This window comes from Ambystoma mexicanum, chromosome 4p, assembly GCF_040938575.1.
Source record: "Ambystoma mexicanum isolate Mex_15411 chromosome 4p, UKY_AmexF1_1, whole genome shotgun sequence".
NCBI classification, from domain to species: domain Eukaryota; kingdom Metazoa; phylum Chordata; class Amphibia; order Caudata; family Ambystomatidae; genus Ambystoma; species Ambystoma mexicanum.
In genome coordinates this window covers 984,391,523-984,413,937 of record NC_090927.1, presented here as the reverse complement: position 1 = coordinate 984,413,937, position 22,415 = coordinate 984,391,523, and the positions used below count along the sequence as shown (strand labels likewise).

Genomic DNA, 22,415 nt, shown 5'->3' with positions numbered 1-22,415 from the left:
GAATCCATGACACGTTACGCTCATTTCTGCTGGCCAAAACAACTGTCTGAATGACAATGAGTTAATTGCAGTTACTGTGGCAATAAGCCCCGAGCCGGCGGGCCATTACCGCCTAAGGTACTGCCCTTGCGGCCCCTAGTTATAGGCCCAAGCGTAGCGAGGGCCTTAACAAAGGTCCCAGGGAATTATAATTAGGCGGTAATGGCCTGCCAGCGAGGGGCTTATTGCCATTAGTTTTCTGGGGTTTTTAGCCCCGGGATATTAATGGTGTTGTTATATTTTTCAATCAGCATTTGTTTGTGCCATTTGAAAAGGCGGCCGCTGCACTACGCGTTAGTTCTAGAGAGACTAGCATGCGCATACTGCTTTATTACTACGGATCAACAGGGCGCCATTTTGGGCCAAGCTGATCCGTAGTAATGAATGGGAAGGTAATGTAGTGGGATGTGGGAACATTTGGAAGCTGCAGCGCACTGTGGCGGCCTCGCAAGTCATGCAGGTTTTTTTCACAGAAATGGTGGCATATGGCATGATTACGGCATGGCTCGCAATTGAGCCAATTCACGTTGAGTGTTACCCGTAGCATCGGCGCGCCGGATACTAATAGGCTGCTCATTATGTACATTCCTATAAGGTGATTTCGAACAGCCATTTCTTCCTGCAATAGCATATGTCTGAAAGGAAATGGGATAACTGAAGCTATTAAGCAGCTACACATTTCTAAACCATGTGTGCATTCACCGTGGGCGTAATTTTAGGGGGGGGACAAGGGTGTTTGGCCCGCCCCAACTTTCATGGAAAGCCATTCTGTCCCCTTTCATTTGGCAGGGGCACCTTTCCTTTCATGTCATGTCCCCCCCAACATTTTCAGCAAAGTTACTCCATTGGCCTTTAGCCACTTGATTTCAAATCAACACAGCTTCTCTGCAGACAGCTCTGAATGAAAGCTGGTCTCTTTTTTTTTTCTTTTGTGTAGACAAACACTCGTATCTCATTAATTTTATTGGGGTGATTTATAAAACATTGTCATATATGAAAGTTGTCATGTTAACAATATAGGAATGATGGGAACATGTCTGCCTATTGAAAAGCCGAAACTGCGGGCCTTGCCCATTCTGGTTTACATTTGTTCTGTAAATAAGGCAACCCTGAGTTATGCAGAATTACCCCACTTTACTGTGACATTAATTGCACTTCCTGGATATACACATATCAATGGCTTATTACGCGTAATGAATGCCTATGACTTTTAACAAACCGAAAATAAGATACTTGCTTATAGATGGCTACGGTGCAGCTCTGCCATACCTGGCCTTTTTCTATGGACAGTGGAGTACAATAAGAAGGGCTGCCTGGATGCCAAATGTGCAGAACATATTTTCACTCAAGTATGCACAATATACTACCAAGTGTGTTCTTAGCCATTAATCACCTGTCCTCTGTGCCAATTCTGTCAGTAATGTTAAAGTTAAGAGGGCAAGGGAAACGTGGGGACCTAATGCGGGTTATTGTGCCGCTACCGGCCGGGTCAGCTCACAGGCTGGTGATTATGGTCATTAGCACCTCTGGTTGGATTGGAAGAGTCAGGAGCTAAAGCCATTTCAAAAAAATGAGAAAATCTTACCAGCCTCGTCCCTTTGACTGTAGTCCATTTTTAGTGTTGATTATTCAGCTGTAAACAACACAGGAAACAGGAGGTGAGAGGATGTGGCACGTGTCACTTATCCTATCTGTATGGTTTTTAAATCACCTGTGTCTTCCGATTGCGGGGGAATGTGAAAGATGTGGAGGGCAATGGTGCAAGATGTGAGGGGTGATCAGCTCTCGGGCTGCTTTTACTGTGGGTGCTCTTTTGGCAAATACATCCTGCACCCGGAGCAGCCTGATTGGGTTAGCTACCCTTATATTTGATCTTCCCTGTTTCCGTTGCATGAATGTATGGGTAAAATATACCTCCTGTTGAGTCAATGCACCCAATGAAGTAAATCTGCAGTGCAGAAATTGGTGGCATCCAGGCTTTGCCCTGAGCTACCCACATAAGATGATCTTGACCGTATAAACTACTGGAACTGATACAACCTTGATATCAACAATCAATCAGACAGCTCTCCAACATTTTGAATCAGTTTGAAACGTATCAGATTTCGAAGATATGAACAATCTCCTTTCCTTGCTGTCTCACTCTCGGGAAGAATTCACCTGTTTAAGTGTTAACTTTGTCAAATTGCTTGCTATCAAGTGGGGATGGTGTGTTTATTGGCCATCATTTATGCATGTCTTGAGGGGCAAAGCAAGCATGATAAAAGTTATTACGTGGCTAGATTACCATTTTGGTGCAGCCAGTCTAGCCCGTTCTTTTACTGTGGCATGACATGTTTTACTTCAAACTGGTGGGACACAGCTCCTGATTGCCCTTTGGAGGCCCAGATGAGCAATATGTTTCAGAGTATGAAACGAACTGGCCATGTAGCATTTAAGCTATAAGAAGAGTCACAACAGAGGGTTGATTCCCTTCATTATTTGGTGTTTGAAACCATGAACTCTGGATTTTCAGATAGGGAGGGTGATATTCGCTGGCTAGAAGTTTGGAAGAGGAATCTTTTAAGCAGAGGTCCAGCAGCTGTTAATCCGAGCCACTGCCACACCTTGCAGAGGAACCTGTGGGCCCTCAACAGAATATCTGGAGACAAGATGATGGCTAACCCCCAGGTGTTGTCTCGGTAGTAATGTACTAATCTCACTAAAACATGATATTTGATTTAACTAAAATCCCACAGTCTAGGTTTCAACTATGGGAGGACATTTTCCAAATACTTCCAGATACTGCTCACATTTCCCCCTACTCCATTCCCCTCCCGGTCTTCCCTGCACTTGTGGCATGTCTGTTTAAATGTCTTCCTTTTAATTAATTAATTAATTAATTATTGGACATTTCCATGGCTCCTATACAGCAGAAAGTGTTTCCAGGTGCCACAAGACAAAAAGAGGGGGGACATATGAGAAAACAGCAATAACGCCCTACTAGGCCTTGTAACCTTCGGATTGTGCAAGTGCAGTGTCAGCAAGTGCAAGGGGATGGGGGCAGGTCGAGGAAGGGATGGGGAAGAAGGAGAAGGGATGGGAAGAGGGGCAAGGTGCTGGGTAAGTCCAAGAGGGTCCCCAGCAGGGCAAGTGCCAGGCAAAGCTAGGGTGAGGTAATAGTGCGAGGGGAAGGGGAGGACCAGCCTCAGAAGGATTAGTTGGGGGATGACCAACTGCTCCAGGAGTTTGCCCAAAAAAGTGGTAGTTGAGATAGGGCAGCAGTTAGCCGGGCAGGAAGGGTCTGCCGGAGACTTTTTTAGGAGAGAGTGCACAAGGGAGTGCTTAAAGGGGGATGGGTAGGAGCCAGTAGCGAAAGAGTTGTTACAGAACTCAGCCAGGAAGGGAGATGGGTTGTCCTTGATAGTTCTAGAGGAGCAGGGAAGCACCTGTTTAGAAGAGGCTTTCATAGAGCAGATTGTTTTGGTGACCTCATCAGTGTAATGGGTGAAAAGGAGGAGAGTATGGGGAGGGGAGAGGAGGATTGGGGGGGCAGCATTCGGGGGGGGTAGGGAGGGGTGTAGTGGAGCGAGAGGAAAGGTTATCATGGGTCTTGGTTGTGAAGTGGGTGGCCAATTTCATGCAGAGGGCCGGAAGAGGAGAGGTGGAGATTGCAGTAGGATTGGCCAGTTCCTTACAGATTTTGAAAAGTTCAGCAGTGTTCTTTGTGGCTCCAGAGATGCGGGATTGGATATGGGCCTGTTTCCTGGAGCGGATAGAGAATCTGTATTGCCTTTGGAGCAGGCAACAGGCCAGTTTGCCAGAGGGTGTGCTTGAAGCCAGCCACTTCATTCTGCAACTTTGAATTTTCATTTTAAGGAGGCTAAGTGGGAGTCATACCAACTATTGCACTTGCAAGCAGGCTTCATGCAGATCCTCATGGCAGGGAAAAGGATGTCAAGGGTGTTGGAGATGGAGAGGTGAAGATTAGCAAGAGCAGAGTCAGTGTGAGAGTGGCCTGTGGGAGTGTGAGGGTGAAGGATGTGGCAAAAGCAGTTAATGACACTTGCTTCATCGGTCGAATGACAGAGAAAGAAACTGGCAGAGCAGGTAGAGGCTGAGCCAGGGGGCTGAGAAGATCCAGATGGGAGGCGAGGAGAGAATGGTCAGACCAGGAGAGAGCAGTGCTAAGAGGGTTAGAGAAGGAGAGATCAGCTGAGATGAGCGCATCCAAGGTGTGGGTTGGGCCAGAGAGAAGGATGGTGAGTGAGAGAGAGTCGCCCAGGTTGCGAAAGAGTAGAGTGGTGGAATCAGGAGAATCCAGATGGATATTGAAGTACCCAAGGAGGAGTAGCTTGGAGGAAGATGTCAGAAGTGAGGAGGCAAGGTCAGCCCACTCAGATAGGAAGGGGGAGATCAGCCCAAGAGGCCTGTAGATTGTAGTTAGAGTGTGCGCGAGGGAAGGAGAGACGCAAACCTTGCAGATAAGACATTCAAAGGAAGAGTAGGATTGAGTGGGTATGATGGAAGCAGGGACCCATTCAGGGTAGACAAGAGCCACACCGCCTCCAGACCGATTAGACCTGGGCTTGTAGAGGATCTTGTAGCCCTCAGGAAGGAGAGTGTCTTTGAATCATTTTAAATATAATTTAATGCATAATTAAGAATATAAGAAATAAACAGGTAGGGAGCAATTTTAGTACTGGGGATATTTGGTGTGGTCAAGGTGAGGGGCTAAATAAATAAAAAAATAAATAAAAAAAGAGGGGCTAGATAATTGGTTTTACCCAGTGGAGTGGTTTAGGTGCCCTCGGTGGGGGTTATGCTCAGTGTGGGTGGGGAGGGGGTGTTTATTTACATTTGGTTAATTGTGGGCAGGTAACTAACAGGTAGTAGAGGGGGTTTAAAGGAATAGTTCACTCTAAAATGTTACTGTCCCAAAAGATGGCCAAAATCAAAAACATACTTTAAACATCTTTATAAGGAAAGTAAACGAGGCTCATAGTGTTTACATGGGAGCATCCATTTTGTCATTTCAGTCAGCCTTCTCTGTTCCTGTGAAGCTCTGCCCTGGTGGCACTAAACAAGCAGCAAGAGCCCCCTACTGGGAGCTTTTGCTGACTGCAGCCAGAGCAGAGCTGAACATGGAGGAGGCTGCCTTCACTTTCATTTTACGTTTTCTGTGCTCCCCAAGCACAGAAAACGTAAAATGATGCCGGCCTTGCCTGGACTTGCCTACAAGCAGTAACATTGTTGTATTTATGATTGCCGTGGTTAGAAAACCATGGAAATCATATGTATGTATTTATGTATGTTTGCAGTGGCTTCAGCTGGAAAGCCACTCCTGGGCTACCCACACGGGGGAGCCCAGGAGACTCAAAGCGAAAGCCGCCGCAGTCAGAAAAACAACATTGTTGTATTTGTAAATGCCACAGTTTTCTTTCTACGTTTCCTGGGCTCGGAGGTGCCCGGGAAACGTAGAAAGAAAACCACATCATTTATAAATACAACAACGTTGTATTTATGTTTGCAGTGGCTTCAGGTTTCAGTATCTTGGGCTCCCGCGTGTCGAGGTAGCCTAGGAGACTCAAAGCTGAAGCCACCACAAACATAAATACAATGTCATAAATGCTGCAGTTTTCTTTCTACATTAGAAAGAAAACCGCAGCATTTATTTTGCAGTGCTTTGAAAAAATAATGAAAGTAAAAGCACTTACCAGCAGCAGCTTGTGTTAATCTCTGCTTTCCGGCAATAATGAAGAAAAAGCCACATGCTGGTAGCTTTTGTTTATTACAGCTGGCTGGCTTTTGCTTCTTCATTAGTGCCGCAAGGGCAGAGATTAACACAAGCAGAGGAGGCTCATCCATTTCACAAAATGGATACCTCCTGGTGCTTGAAATATGTGACTTTGAGCCTCATCTGCTCAAAAGTTTAAATAGGAACTTTCTTAAAAAACATTTTTTATATATATTTTTGATCATGGCCCCTCTTTTGAGCCAATAAGATTTTAGAGTGAACTATTCCTTTAAGGATCCCAGCAGGGGTATTTATAGACAAAGGAGATGCAGATTGGGGAATAGATTTGGGTACTGGCTATTAAATCATATATTGCAAAAAAGCCTAGAGCAGGGAGATTCTGGGGTTTTCTCTGGGCTCACTCGAAGAAGATCTGCCGAGCCTGAGCGTGGGCTCGCAACATGAATGGTATATGGTGGGGGAGGATGAACTTGAGGAAGAACATTGTGTGCGCTGGGGGATAAGGATCAAAGAGAGTTGCTTAGGAGAGAAAAGGTGCAGAGGGGTTTAAGGTTTGAAGGGGAAGATGGGACTGGGAGTAGCAGGAGTTCAAGAAGACAGTGGGAAAATTGGCCTGGAGACTGTGCTGATATTTTTGTCCCCGCAGCAGGAGCCTGTTGAGGAAGGCATGGCTCAGGCTGGGTACTAGGTAGGGGACACACCGTGGAGGGGTTGGGGCACCTGGGAAATGCGGGGAGATAGAGAGGGTGTCAGCAGGGGTATTAGTGAGGGCAAGCGGGAGAAGTGTCACTCAGTTGAAGTACAGATGGACAAGGCCACGGAGCCAGTGGCCCAAGGAGTGGTAGAGGTTATTACAGAAAGGACACGTGAGAGTACAGAGAAGACCAAGAAGATGCCTTATATGGGCATTACAAAGCCACTGGGTGCGCATGTGATGGCACAGACAAAAGAGAAAATATGGGCAGGGGAGTTTGTGGATGTGTTTGCACTCTTACACAGGGAGGTAAGAGCAAAAGAGGGGTCTAAAGAAGAAGAGCGTGAGTTGGCAGCAAGACCAAGGGTACCAGTGACAATAGAAAATTGGACATCAGCATTTGTAATATATGCTAGCGTTTATTTCAAAAAGTTCCCTGAGAGGTGTGTAGCTTCTCTAAAATATATGGACATAATTAGGAAAGCCTTTATGAGATTTGGGGGGATTGCATGGGTGAGATATGATGAAGAATTTAGGGCAAGGATGGGTGAGGATAACCAGTATAGGGAGAGATTGATATGGATTTATGGTTATAGTGGATGGTGCCTATGCAGCCAGCCCCGATGCTGCATAATGCAAGTGGTTTATGCGTGCCTTGCCGGCCCTTTCATGGTCGCCCTGCCTCAGATGGGGTTGGGGGACGAGGCAGGGGTCAGCCATCAGCAGCATGCAGGGCATTGAATAAGGAGAGTTGCACTAGAACAGTGTGCAAAATAAGGCATGAGGGTAGCAGATGTGCGCGACAGCATCCCGTTACACAATGTTGTGCAACAGGTGACCGGGGGTGTGGGGCGGGGCAAGGAGTTGTGGGGAAAGGCCGATACTCTAGTTAAGGTTGAGATTTTAGAGGCACGGCTCCATTTTTACCTGGATAGGGAAGGGGGCAGGATTCTGGGGGACGGTTTTTGTGAAGGTTTTAAGATGGGTTGTCAGGGTCTGAGGATGCAGCGGTGGGCGGAAAATTTGAAGTCTGCTTGGGAGGATTTGGAAGTGGTGAGGCTGAAGTTGCAAAAGGGGAGGGTGAGTGGTGTGCAGAAAAGTGGTCTGAGCAGTGGCAGAGAGGAGGGAGGAGCATGGACTTTTTGTTTTTTCCGTTGCTAGTGGCACTGGAGTTGTGGGGTGGAGAGTTTCAGAATAAGAAAGTGAATTTTAACATTGACAATGAGGCAGTGGTCAATATTGTGAACAGGCAGTTAGCTAGGGACCAGAGGGTAGTCAGACTAATGAGAGAATTTGTACTGTGATGTCTGAAGTTGAATGTGGTGTTTAGAGCAACTCACGTGCTTGGAAAGGATAATGGCATCGCAGATGCATTATCTCGTTTTCAGTGGCAGAGATTCCAGAGAATGGCACTAGAAGACGTGAGCGGGCATCGGATCCCAGAGGAGCTGTGGTGGGTAGGAAACTGAGAGCATTGCGTTTAGTAGAGGGTTCTCTAGCCCCTGCATCTAGTGCTGCATACCAGAAGGGATGGTTGGACTTTCTAAAAGAAGGGTTGCACAGTTGGAAGGGTAGGGAGGATGCAGAGGAGAGAAGAAGGGATGATGTGGTTGAATTTATATTGGGGTGTATGGACAAGGGTTGGTCTAGGGCAATGATAGCAGGGAAATTGGCAGGCATTGCTTTTTATGGGAAATGGTTATGGGGCTTTCAGCCTATTGGGGGTGAAATGGCACAGTTTCAGTGGCCCTGTTATTGAGGTTGTCCAATGTTTTGGAGGGAATGTGTTGGTCATCATGGGAGCGTGACATGTTTTCAACATGTTTTATTTGATTGTTTTTTGGGGCATTTCGGGTGTCGAAACTGGTAGCGGGGAGAAGAGAAGAAGGAGGTCTACTGTGGAGGGATGTACACTTATCAAGTTTTTGAGGCTATGAGGAGCGCACTGTCGGTTTTGGGGGACAAAGTTAGGTACTCATTCTTTTAGGATGGGGCGGCATTTGAAGGTAGTAGGATGGGTTTGTATGAAGAAAATATTATGAGTTTGAGGTGATGGAAATCGGCAAAATACAAGGGATACATTAGAGAGCTGGGAAGGGGGGTCTGTTAGTAAAAGAAAGAAATTAGGGGGTGGGGGCAATGCGGTTGGTGGAGAGAAGGCTCTTAAAATCTTTTCTCTTTCAGATGTGTCACGGAGAAGTGGTGAGTTGCCGCAGATCTGGATATGTGGACATTCCATAGTGAAATGGGCAGAGAAAGATGCAGCAAAACGAGTTTTTGAGACCAAGTTGGGGTGTAGTTATAACATTGCATTGTTGAGATGGTCTAGGCTCAGGGGGCTTAGGTGGGACCCACTGCTGCATATGCTAGCTGGCATGAGGGAGCATCGGGGTTTTCCGGCAGCACTAATTTTACATGCAGGGGAGAACGATTTGGTTAGGGATACAAGGGTGGCCCTGTTAAAAAAGATGAAGAGAGATCTGAGTTGTTTGAGGGAGATATGGCCCAGGGTGGGGTTGGTTTGGACCAAGTTGCTGCTGAGAAGAGTATGGGGGGGGCTGTGAATGAAGGTACGGTAGAAAGGAAGAGGAACAAGATCAACAGGGAGATGGTGAAGTTTTGCATGTCCTGGGTGGTGCGAACGCTGGCGCACCAGGATATCATTTATGAGGATTTTGTCAATCATGGGAAACATGTACTGCTTGTGCGATGTTAGGTTGGCTGCCGAGGATATCATAAAGAGTTGGATGTAGATGAGAAAAAGGGTAGGGAAGGGTTGGGGCAGAAATAACACCTCAGGGGAGGGTTTTTCTGGTGACTGGGACATGGCCCTTTGGAGGAGGGTTGGGGAAGCACAATAGGGTACTAGCATAGTGAAGGAGGGGGGTGGTGCAGTTTGAATGAACGGGCTACCCTGGGGGTACAAAGAGGGTGAAGAGATATTGAAAAAGGAGGGGCGTGTCCTCGGAGAGAAGATGGGAGAAAGCGGAAATTAAGCTTGAGAGGAATTGAAGAGGAGGGAGGGAGCAAGGGACAGGAAGTGATGCATTTTAATTGTTTATTTATTTATTTGTTTTGGCAATTGTTAAATTGATCTGTTAGTCTGTAAGGCCATGGATCCAGGTTAGCGTGTTTTGGGAGCTGTGGCTTGTCACATTAAAGCAACCTTTTCCACTTGAAGCGAGTCTGGGAGTTTTTGTGCAGTAAACCCAAGTGAGGCCCTGGGGGGAACGGGTGAAAAAAGTGGACGGACCCTGTCCACCTGCGTGTACCCTCGATTTGAGCCCTGCCCATTCTCCTCTATTTGCCCTCTTTGCCTCCGTCCACATTTACCTTGCATACAGTCTATTCTTGACCTGCCCAGTAGGCTTGGCCAACCCTGAATTACTACTAAGTTTATTTTGTGGGCGAAATTAAACATATTCCTGGACAATAAAAGCGGACACACTTCAAGATTAGGTTTGAACACAACTTGAGTCTATCACAAAGCCAGAAAGTACTTTTAGAAAAAGCTATTTATCATTTTGAAACTGATCTCATGTAAATATTACCTTCTCATTCAGGTACCTTAGAATTTACCCTGCACATTTTCTGAAATCCTGATCTGATATCTACTTTGTCTATATCAATAGGCACCTAAGCTCTCAAAAACACTATCCTTCTTCCTTTTAAATTCCCCCTCTGTCATTTAAACCCCAGTGTTTGTTTTATCTGAACCCTGTTTCCCACACAGCTTCAAACCTTCCCTTTACCTTTTCTCTGCAAACACTGGTCTGAATACCCTGCAAGAAGGCACTATGTGTCAACTTCCAGTAAACCATTGGTGCTTTGAGACCACTATAGGGGTGGTTTAGGGCATTATACAAGATCTAAAACATAACTTAGCATATTGTTTTTCTTTTTTTATTAGCATTTATTGGTTTTACTCACGAACACCTTAAGCTAAAAAACAACAAATTTATTTAAATTTAACCAAAGATAAAGAAGAAAATAAAATAAGAAAAAAAGAAGAGGTGTTAAAAGAATAAGAGTAATGTGTTAAAAAAATGTAAAAGAAGAAAGGAAAATGTGCACTTAGGGAGCCGGAAAAGACAAAAAGACATAACATAAGTATAGTCCATCATTACTCAAAGAGGGTATTCACTTCTCTTCCAGTTACTACCATATAGCATATTGTATTGTGTATCCCTGCATTAGCTTTTCTCCAGGTTTCCTTTGGTAAACTGAGCAGAGGAGGCCAACTCTAGATATCTGCCATTTCATGATTCCCTAGGTCATCAGAAACGGTGAAGATTGAGATTTCAGGGGTCTACTTCTCTCTCTAATACAGATGAGGGCACATTACCATGATCTGGAAGCCTACTCCCAGTTTATGCCACCATTGTCCCATGGCACCTAAGAGGGATCATTTAATTGCTTCTCTCACCAAGTGGTGGAGTAGATATTATTATTTTAATTGGTTATTTATAGCACACTTAATACTCAGAGGTTTATAAGCACAGACCGAGGAATCAAACCTGTGTTGCTCCATGACGTCTTGCTTCCAAGGCGAGCGCGTGGCCCCTGAGCTATCCTCCTGAGTCCATACGGCTTTTGGAGGATCTGGCATATTCCTTTCACCATTCCCTTGATGATGGACGCCCATTGATCTCTAACGCTACAGGGGAATGTGTTCCCCGCTTTCAACAGGTCATGTTCCCACTTGAACATGCATGCTACATTCGCTAGACGCGGACTCCAGTTACCTTGGTGACCGTCGCTGGAACGACTCGCATGTACTATCCACGCTTTCCCATAAGGATAAACACTTTGTCCTGCTTATTCATCAGACCATGGACTATGGATGTTAGCTCCGTCTGGATCATATGTTGTTAATTCACTTAAGCTTCTCGGACGACACAAGGACTAGTTACCCTGGTTACTGATACTGGATTCGTGGTCTACAGTGCCCCCCGCTATGTTCCAAGACTACGGTGTTCCCATCACATCCCGAGCCACGTAGAGTAACGTTGATGAGGTTGTATCTATTAGCATTTTTTAGCTCAGCATTCGCTGCTATGAACAGGCGGATCAACGCTGCTGCTTATATCATATGACAACTGTCTTTCAGGCACATGAATGGGAATATTGCACTGAGTGTTCAATCAGGCTCTTTTTGAAGAAGAGAGACTACCTCGAAACGCGACCGCCGTTGATATAGGACTCCCTGATGTGCCTTGCCTGATTATTCTTTGTCAATTAAATAATTTTGTTTTACACATTTTTTTTAATGTATATTGCATGTTAAATTGATGCACTAAAAGATTGTATTGCCTTTAAGTACACATCATTACCATTTAATGGAGCATTAACCGCCTTTCACTTGGGCTTTGTTCTTCGTTGCAACAGGCTAATTTTCATTTCTAAGTTCGAAAACTCATTTAGGACTAATTATCATAAACAATTAAATTGTGTCTGTTCCTTTCTGACATGTAACAAGCATTGGCAATGCCAACAGCTTGGGCTTTTATGTAGGCATGGGAACGGAATTTATGCTCAAGTCAAACCTTTTGGCTTTGCTAATGCTTGTTTTTAACAGAACTTCAGTAAAGGACATGCATGGTGCTCCTGGTTAAGACATTTTTATTACAACATTAGCACCTTTACAACTACTAATAAGTCATTGGGCCTCATTACAACCCAGGCGTTAAGGGTTTAACGGCGCCGTCGGCGCCGTTAACCCTTAACGCTTGATTACCATTTTAACGCCTGCTTTTAGCAGGCGTTAAAATGCAAGGCGCTAACCCGCCTTGGTGCTAATTACGGCACCGTAATTTACGGTGCCGTAATTAGCGCCTTCCCCACTCCCATTATGCCCTATGGGGCAAAAATGGGAATGGGGAAGGGTAAATGGTAAATGGCGATTTACCGCCCCACTCACCTTGGAATGGGGCGGTAAATCCGCCATCCACCATGGTGTAAACAGAGTTTACACCATGGTGGTAAAGTAGGGAACTTACCGCCTGGGTTGTAATGAGGCCCATTAACTCTGAGAAGACTGCTTTGAAAAGACACTGGCAAGCACTTGGAGTGAAACATTTGATGGTAAGGCTTGGTTAAAGTGAACTCAAATTAATGGGTGGGCACATAACCAAACAACACCTACAAACCCTGTGTCCCTCCTCATATGCAATTTTGTCTCTATCTGTACTATAATGCAATAGTTTCAGCTTATTAGTGGCGCTGCCACCTAATAGCCCCAATGAAAAAGGGGAGCGTAAAGGGGCTGTCTAGTGAGTAGCATCGCAATCGGTCTCAATACCACATCGGATGCCATCAAACTAAGGGACGCCTTATCATCAGTGATTGTTAAGGATGCAGGTGTGGGGAATGAGAGCTCCAGAATTTCACTAGAAAGTATCTTTAAACTAAACCTCAGTGTATAGGTAACCTGATTTACAAGACATCCAATGCAGAGCATGCCCAATTAATTTTTATGTGTTGCTATATGGCATTTGTATAACACCTAATGGCACTGGTATGGCAGAGGTGATGTGTGTTATGAAGTCGAGTAGTTGCAGATGCATGCGGGTGGGCGCCCGCGCCCTGGGACTCATATGTCTATGTTTCACTGAGATGGAGGCCCACTCTCTAGCCTGAGTCCTCTCCCCTCACCCACTTGTGAGACAAAAAACCTTGGGATCATCTTTGACTCCCCTCTTTCGTTCTCCCCACACATCATGGACCTTGCCAAGAAGTCCACATTTCAGTTGCATCTCCTCAGGGGCATTCTACCTTTCCTCGCCTTCCTGCAGAAGCTCATCGTTTCCAGAGCTCTACCCTTTAACTCTAGGCTTGACTACAGTAACAGCCTCTTGCTCAACCTTACCCTTCTCCCCCTTCAACTAATACAAAATAGGACTGCAAGACTTATCCTTGGCCTCAAGCCCAGGGACTGCATCTCCCCAGCCCTAAAATCTCTGCACTGGCTCCCAGTGACGGCAAGGATCAAATTCAAGGACCTTTACATCATCTACAAAGCTGTCTGCGGCCTGGGACCTCTTTACATCCAGCTTTCCCTCCCTAAATACCTCCCGGCCAGAATCTTTTGGTCTTCTGGCTCCAACTCTTTGCAGAGAGTGGGATGTAAATCCCTTTCCTCGGCTGGCTTCTCTCTCTGGAACGGCCTCCCTGCCGCCCTCAGTCTTGAGCCGTATCTTTTTAAGTTCTGGAAACTTCTCAAGACTTGCCTTTTCTCCTTTTCTTTCCCTCTGCCCCCCCTTGCTAACTCTCCATCTGCCGCTGCGACTGGGGCCTGGCCCCTTCAGAGTCATACAGGGGCCAGACCACTCCTACCAGGCCCCCAGCATCCTTTGCCAGCACCATCCCCGGGCTAGCCCTACTTTGTCCTCCCAGTTAACCGCACTCATCCTCCCTGCCCCCCTTTTCCCTGGCACATGCCGCCTTGGCCCACCAAGCACTTGCCCGCCCACACCCTGGGATTACCCCACACCTTCACTTCTCCCTCTACCCCCTTCCCCTTGCACCTACCACTTTGCACGGTAGAATTGTCACTAGGCCAATGTAACCGGTTTTGTTGTTCTTTGAATCCCATGTCCCCCACCCCCATCTTGTCTTGTGGCGCCTGGAAACACCTTTGTCTAGGCACCATATAAATGCCCAAAAAATAAATAAATATATACCAAAGAGTTATGGCTAATGTTTGCTTGCAATGAGCGTATGCAGATCGTGCCATGCGGAGCGACTGGATTCCTTTCTGTGCCTGTTAGGAACTGTCTTGTTGTCTCTTCACGTGACTCATCAGTGTTCCCACCTACCTGACAGGGGTGGGAGTTCACCCAGGACGAGGGCTCAGTCACTTAAGATGCAAAAGGAAAGAGCCAGGTCTTGAGTTCCGGCGCAAAGCATGTGATATGATATGATAGGTTATTTATAACGCGCTTAATACCCAGAGGTCTCTAAGCGCAGACCCGGGGATCGAACCTGTGGTGCTCTGTGTTGTCTTGCTTCCAAGGCGAGCACGTTGCCGCTGAGCTATCCTCCCGAAACAAACAAGACTCAGACAAGACAAGACAGACAACATTTGATACCTTGTAGCCAGGCTTCCGGCCCCTCTTCTTTGGGATCTTCACAGCTGTGAGGGCCCCCGATTGTGTTGAGTAGATGTTGTGCACAGACATTTTCATGGGGCTGGAGTGAAGTGGGGGGCGCCCTCGTTTTCTGCCCGGCACCCTTGGAGACTGCATTTCAACAGTATAATGTCTTTGAGGCAGCAATGAAAAATGACTCATGCAGGGATAAGGATCTGGAAGGCAACAGAGAGACATAATAATTTTGGAATAACTGTAAAAAGTCCAACTCGTTCGAAAGTCAATGCAATTGCAGTTCTCTATGATGGCGCTGGTTGTGTTGCTTAATGTCAATGACTGCCTGGATCATCTCTGCATGCTCAATTCCTTTGTTCCCCGAGGCTTGGAGAATTGGGATGTGGCAGTTATAAGAAGCGCAGAGCAGTAGTATGCATTACGGTGACCAGATGTCCCTGATTTGCAGGGACTGTCCCGGTATTAGGCCCTCTGTTCCCCCTCGTCCCGGGTTTTGAGAAAAGGCAGGGTGAACCATTCGAAGAATCACGGGTATGACTGTATAAGTAGCAATTTATGGAACAACTAGTGTACAGGCCCGTGTACACAGGCCAAAGTGCAGGTTTTCATCGACACAGTAGAATCACTATATATCCTAAGCCAACAGCTCCCTCTAGGGGTGACAACAGGCGAAGCTATGACTGCATCGGACAAACATACAGTGACAAACATATATCTGGCCTTTTATTGTATTGTTCGATTATGAACTAAATAATCGTTTTTATAGTTCAGTCATTTTACTGAACTCCCAACCTTTTGTTTAACAGCAATGTGCATTGACTGATCGTGCCAAAGAGAATGCTTATGTTAGGGCTTTATTGCAAGACCTTAGATAGCAATCAAGCAAAAGTTACTTTGTTTTGAACATGCTTACAAGTCACAACCAAATCTACACAATTGGTTTCCCGGGGAACGACCGGCCCCAACCCTTACCCACCTTGCACCGCCCACCCCTCCGAACTCTCCCCTCCCCCCATCCCCCCCCCCCCCCCGGTCTCCATAGCATGAATTTATTGTTACAAACGGAGTAAGAGCAAAACGCTCAATCACAGATTGCAGAAAATGAAAGAAAATACAGCCACATACAGCGAGGGTACTAGCAATGAGGATGAAGCGTTACTATGCAGAGTACCACAGCCACAGGGCGGAGGCCTGCAAACAGGGATGTGCTCACCGACCCACCCGAGAGCAAAGGGGCAATGTGCAAAAGAATTGTCACTGAAAAGGCATTGCCTGTGATTGTGTCTCAAATATAGTGAGATATCGTGGATATCGGCAAACTGTACTTGGGTTTATGATTTAGCGGGCTGCTGAGCCTCGCTGCAGTACTTGCCAGCCACAGGAACTATACTCTGGCGACATTTGGTGAGCACATCTGCAAAGTCCCTATTCTCCTGGGTCTGGCAAGAGCAGTGGGCAAAGCCAGCCTTGTATTCTGATGGAAAGCCTGCTATTGGTGATGTAGTCCTCAAAGAAATTGACTGAGTGAGCAATAGCATTCAGTATTCAGTTTCTATGGGTGCTCTTTATCGTTATGGTTCTTTTCCTAAATAAGTAAGAACTTTAGCATGCACTGTCTTGCCTCCATTAATGCCTTGCGGGCACCCCAGCTGCACCATCCCGAATTGCAGGCCCTCTTCCAGCTTAGATTGGCTCGGGCATAAGGGTCTCAAATTAAATGGATCAAAGAAAGAAACACTGGTCTTTGAGTTTAATTGACCTCTGAACCCCAAAGACCTACATTTTGCTGGTTCTCGATTAGCCTTCAGACTTAATGTAACACCATGGGAATGTGTTTGATGCCAGCTTCAAACAAGATCTATAAATAAACCACAACAGGGCCTTATTAGGGATGCCATTGACACCGGCCGATGATGTGGCAGTCCTGGCATGGGTCCACTTAACTTAAAGCTGGATATTGGCGGCCGGTGATGTGACAGTCGTGGCAGGGTTCCACTTAAAGCTTGACTATTGACGTTGACTCAGGCCAGTTATGTGGCAGTCATGCCAGGGGTCCAGTTAAAGCTTGACTATTGTTCTTTGACTCTGGCCACTGATGTGGCAGTCATGACAGAGGTTCACTTAAAGCTTGACTATTGACTCCGACCAGTGATGTGGCAGTCATTGCACAGGTCCACTTAAAGCTTGACTATTTACGGTTGACTCGGGCCAGTGATGTGGCAGTCATGGGAGAGGTCCACTTAAAGCTTGACTATTGACCGTTGACTCCGGCCGGTGATGTGGCAGTCGTGGCAGGGGTCCACTTAAAGCTTGACTATTGTCCGTTGACTCCGGCCAGTGATGTGGCAGTCATGGCAGGGGTCTACTTAAAGCTTGACTCTTGACCGTTGACTCCGACCAGTGATGTGGCAGTCATGGCACAGGTCCACTTAAAGCTTGACTATTGACCGTTGACTCTGGCCAGTGATGAGGCAGTCAGCAGGTGTCCATTTAAAGCTTGACGACAGTGACGGTTTGCATCTTTGACTGGATCTATCACCTGCAGGCTCGATCTGAACCAGTATGGCTTTAGGGGTTGGCTTGTGTGCATAGGTCCTTGCTGCCACTTCAGGCATGTGACCTCCACTCCTCTAGACTTCTCGTCTGAGAATGCAATACTGTGAGCTGGCCCCCGGAGCCAGGTATCTCAAGTGCGGATGCGCAAGGCCTCTTACCTGATCCTGCGCTCAGTACCTCCTGTCACAGACTCCGATTCGAAGCCCAGGCAGGGGGGAACTGCTGAAAGAAGATCAGATTGTTGGAAGTTCACAAATATATTGCGTCCGCGAGAGAGTAAATCTCCGGAACCTTTGGCTTTCCATCCCCTGCTTTTAATGATCTGTACTCTGTTGCACTACATTTTACTAACTGCACCCTTAATGCCATATGCTTCTAATTGTAGCCATAGCATTGTATCCCAAAAAGCCCCTGATATACAGCGCTTTGCTGCGCCCAGCTCGGGTTGCAATACATGCAATCCAATTCGATGCCCACATACAGTGCAGCAGTCGTGCTTGAAATTATTCATTCCAGCCACTGGGTTGTCCAACTCCGGGCCTCGAGGTCTGGAATCCTGGTGGGTTTTCAGGATGTCCCTCAATATTCATGAGGAAAAATGTGCATACACTTAGAATCCTTGTATGCAAATCATTCATGCATACTAATGAGGTGTATCCTGAAAACTCGGCATGGATCCGGCCCTCAAGGCCTGGAGTTGGACTATAGCCTTCTCCAGGGTCCTTGATGATGGACGAGTAGAAGCACCAGAATGTATTGCATTTGGCATGCGCTTTGTGTGAATCTCACGCTTATATGGTGAATATGATTGGCTGGTAGGATTTATCTACCGCCAGTGTGTGAGACTAACCATTTTCCTGCATGCGATTTAGGAAATGACAAACACTACACGACTAAAGACTTTCTGGGCACGCCTAGACCAGGACTGCAGCTTGTATTAATAGGAGTGATACACAGCAGAGTCCTTATTGACAAGCTAGCAAAAGAGAGGGTTTGCGATCACACGCTCTCTTCTTTTTTTCCGGAGCACTTTTTTGGCAGGATTCCTTCATGGTTTTATGAGATTTATATGTGTTTATAGTAAGGACTTTCTGGAAGCCCCTGCACTGTGTTACTGCAGCTAGCAGAAGTGGGATTAAAGAGGAAACAGGATGACACTGAAATCTCTACAGGATGGACTCTGCGGAGGGCCAAGAGTCTGCCGACTCTGTATAGGTTTCCCTAACATGTATATATCAGCCCCGCAGAGAAGGGTGCCAGGTACACGTCCACTCTTCAGCCAGGAGGAGCAGCCGGCTGGGCCTAGTGCAAACCTCAGCAGAGGGAGAAGCCAGCTAGCCTTGCCGAGGATAGCATTACACGTGTGCTGAGCGAGTCCATTTCAAGGAAACACCAATATACTCTCAAGGGGATAGCTCAGCAGCAACATGCTCACCTTGGAAGCAAGACGACAAGGAGCAACACAAGTTCGATCCCCGGGTCCGCGCTTAGAAAACTCTGGGTATTAAACGCGTTATAAATAACCTATCATAACATTGGGCCTCATTACGAGTCCGGCGGTAACCTGATGGTTTTTCCGGATCGGTTACTGCCGGACTAGTATTACCATTCCGCCTCTGTGATTCCTGGAATTACCGGGGCATTACAACCCCAGTGACCCAGGAATTCCGGAGGCGGAATTCAGTAAATCCCCATTCCCATTGAGTCCCAGAGGACTCAATGGGAATGGGGACCATGGAAACACTGGCACCGTCTCTTGATGGTGCCGGTGTTTCCACATCCACCTGCAGGCGGGCGGTGTTAAACCCGCCAGGTCAGACCTGCCGGGAATGACACCTCCGCCTGCAGGACTCGAGATCACCCGGTATGGAAACAACAGTGGCGGCGGGTTTAACGCCACCGTTATTTCCATACCGGGTGACTCGTAATGAGGCCCATTCTGTTGGCCAACAAATCTCCTACAATGGGGGTAGGGTCTGTTCTTTGTGAAGTGCACACCGTTAATTCCACTTCCCAAAGTATTTTAAATGAACGTGCACAGCTGTTATTTTGCATTATTAATTGTGGCATCAACATTGAGGAATCATTTGCAAGTTACTTAGGCTATAAAATGGCGCACAGTTCTAGGCCGGGTGCCTTGCACGGAATCTGATCGTTGCCTGCTGCTGTAGTGTCCACATAAACCTTACAAGACTGATAAGGACAGATTTGCAGTGCTTTGAAAAGCAGATGCTGAAATATGCAATACAAGGAACCTCTTAAAGAAGAACTGTCAGCAGTCAAGCAGAACTTCACCGCCGGCCATCTTTTACTGCTGGGGCAGTGGCGTTGCCAGAGCCTCTCTGGGGTGGACACAGGCTTGATAGCCTTAGGGTGAAGGAGTGTGCCCTCCTGAGTAGTTAGCTGACTGTAATTTCAGTCCAGAGGCGCAGAAGGCAAAGATAGTTATGGTTTTGGCACACATTGCCGTGCTACAGGTATTGCTTTATTAAATGTATGTCAATCAGGAGTTATGATGCAGAAAGGTTTTCTTTTACTGTGTGGTGTGCTCCTGTGAGGCAGCGTCTGGATGAGTGGGCACACTCCATGAATCCTTTCACCCTGCACAGCATCTTGAATTCTTTACAGTGTCAATATTGGCATATTTGCACACAGACAGCATGCATATGTGCTTCATAAGGAAATACTGGCATATATTGTTGAGGCATGCGTTTTCTTTTCTTTGGATGCAGCCAAACTGAAAATGTGTGGCAAAATGCGCCTATCCTTTGTTGGTATTGAGTTCCCTTATAGCTTCACACTCTACCCTTTCACACTCACTCTCTCTTCATGCGCCACACTTCTCTCACTGCAGCCTCGCCTTTTCTCCCTGCAGCCTCACTCTCTCTCCTTGCACCATGATCCTCTTTCTATGCACTCCCACTGGCTGCTTTTCAGGGCACAAGTAAAGGACACATGAGGGTGGAGAGTGCAACTTTTTTCAGAGGGCGGACGCAACACCACGCAACCCCTTGGGTATTTTGAGGTTGGCAAGCTTGCTCAAGTATTTGGCTACCAGGATTTTACTCAGGCTGTCATGTTCCTAGTACAGACGCTTACCCGCAAGACTACAAGCACTTGTTTCGTATTGTGATTTTATTTTCCAGGGAATATTTCACGACAGATTGCTGGGTTTAAAGGTGTACTTTGCCAGCATATTTATTGGAACATTTCCTCTCTCAGGTTATCTTCCTGGTGTCCATTACTTTTTTTTAAAGTCCAATGCTATTTTGTCTTGTGCACTTTCTCCTAAGGGGAAGGTCAATTGAACTACATTTGTACATTTTACTTTAAGATATATGTTCATTTACCGTGCGTATATTTATGGGTGCCAGCTTTTGATTTTTGCTATGGGGGCAAAAGTACCTCGGCATATGTTGCTCTTGTAGCCGGTCATTTTTTCCCATTTCTCTGCTGCTTACTGCAGTTAGTTGGGGGTCGGTAGATGTATTACTACAGTCACCAAGACACTGGCCATAAAACCAGGTCCTTGTAGCACGCTGCTTAACCAAAGTGTGTGATTCTTGGCCAATAATTTTATCTCACTGCTCATTGCCTAAAAACTGTGAGTTCTAAAAGCCTGCAATCTTTTATACAATACCACTGTTAAAAGAGATGAAAATTAGTTTGTGATTGATGAACATCTTTGAGCAATGGGTTGTAAGCGTTTTAAAATATAGCGTGTCCATGCCCATCGGCCATGGCTAGTGGTCTGGTGATGTTTTAAAATGAGAAGAAAATATAGAGTGGAAATTGCTGTAATTGGAATCTAAATTAATTATAGAATTCAACAGCATGAAGCCAAAAGGACACAATTGTGATGAGGAATTGGGAGTGCACTTATTGAGATAAATTATATTTTCTGTGATTTTAGGAATCATGTATATCGTTTTCATTTAGAAACATCCAATCAAAGTGTTTATTGCTGATTGTTTAAGAACTGTACATAATGGTAAAGAAAATTAATTTGTGGCACCTAATGATCAACATAATGAGATTGCCCACTGGGTCGCCATTATGGCATTATGATTTTTGATGCTTTAGTTCTATTCTATGATGCTCACACTGATATTGTGTTTGAGTACTATGCCCATTTGGGAGTGATTATGGTACTTTACATTTTGTGACTTGTTTTTGCATCTTATCACACAGACCATTTTTTAATGTTACAGGTATATAATGCTGCACTATTACTTTATTATATTTAGGTAGAATGTTTACTGTCATCAATTGTTTTTTAATGGGATTTGAATGCTTCCCATTGCCCTCTTTTTTATGAATTGTATGAATGTATTTTTAATATGACAAATAGTAACATAAAGATTGTGAAAATTTGTTCAGAATAGCCCACTTGGGCATTATCTTTTGTGCATCTTAAATTGAAAACTAATTATATATTGCAGAGCTCCGCTTCAATGGCATCCGCATTGTAGACAAGCCTAATCACGTAGGATTTTCCATGGTAGTAGTTATATAAATAATGAATGATAAAATTGCTTTGCTTCCCAGCCTTTACAATGGTAGAAGAAACACAATGTATGCGCAAAGTCAGTCGAGTTGAAGGCATTTTATTTCTAAGGATAACACTAATGTTGACTTCGATCTAAAGAATTATATAGAAATTATTTGGGATTACCCCGATTTAAAATGGCTGTTATGGTGCTGTAGTAAAGAGATCTGTTCTAATGTTAGTTCACGTGATTGTGAAGAATAGATTTGGCTGCTTGCTAAAAATAAAAGAAAGCCTGGATTTTTTTCATGTAAAATTCACTTGAAGAAGTCCTTGCAAGGAGGATGGACCATGTGGTGTTTAGTTTGCGCAAATACGATGATTCTGTATGTAAGGCCATGTATTTTGCACTAGCTCTTTGTGAAAACACCTTTTCTAGAATAAACAGCATTTTTCCACTGATATCCTGTGCCTGGGAAATCTTTTTGTCTTTGACTGATGTGTTGGTGCATGGATGCATGGATGTGCAGCATTAATGATAGGGTCTTGATGTGTGTTTGATATATATATATATATTCACTGAAAAAACTTTGCTAAAGGGACATTATGGTTACAAGTAAAACCGAAAGACCTCAGAAATTCACCAGTTATGGTGAGCTAAGCAACCATAACTCGCGCCACCACAGTGCACTGCTAAGACTAACAACCAGGACATCAAAGATGACATCACAACGTTGTACTCAGTCACAGACTACCTGGACAGTACCCCTATGGGACCACTTCCATCCACCGCCA

At 45.6% G+C, this 22,415-nt stretch overlaps 1 protein-coding gene across 4 annotated transcripts in view; it reads right to left on the bottom strand.

Moving 5' to 3' along the window:
- SCML4 (Scm polycomb group protein like 4) overlaps positions 1–22,415 on the bottom strand; it is a 752,090-nt gene that overhangs the window by 381,300 nt on the left and 348,375 nt on the right. For all 4 annotated transcript variants that reach the window (XR_011260473.1, XM_069606558.1, XM_069606557.1 and 1 more), the window contains one exon: positions 14,561–14,775. Coding sequence is in view for 3 of the 4 variants with exons in the window: in XM_069606557.1 (XP_069462658.1) it covers positions 14,561–14,775 (215 nt within the window). In the remaining variant the exon portion in view is untranslated. The remainder of the gene's footprint in view (positions 1–14,560; positions 14,776–22,415) is intronic.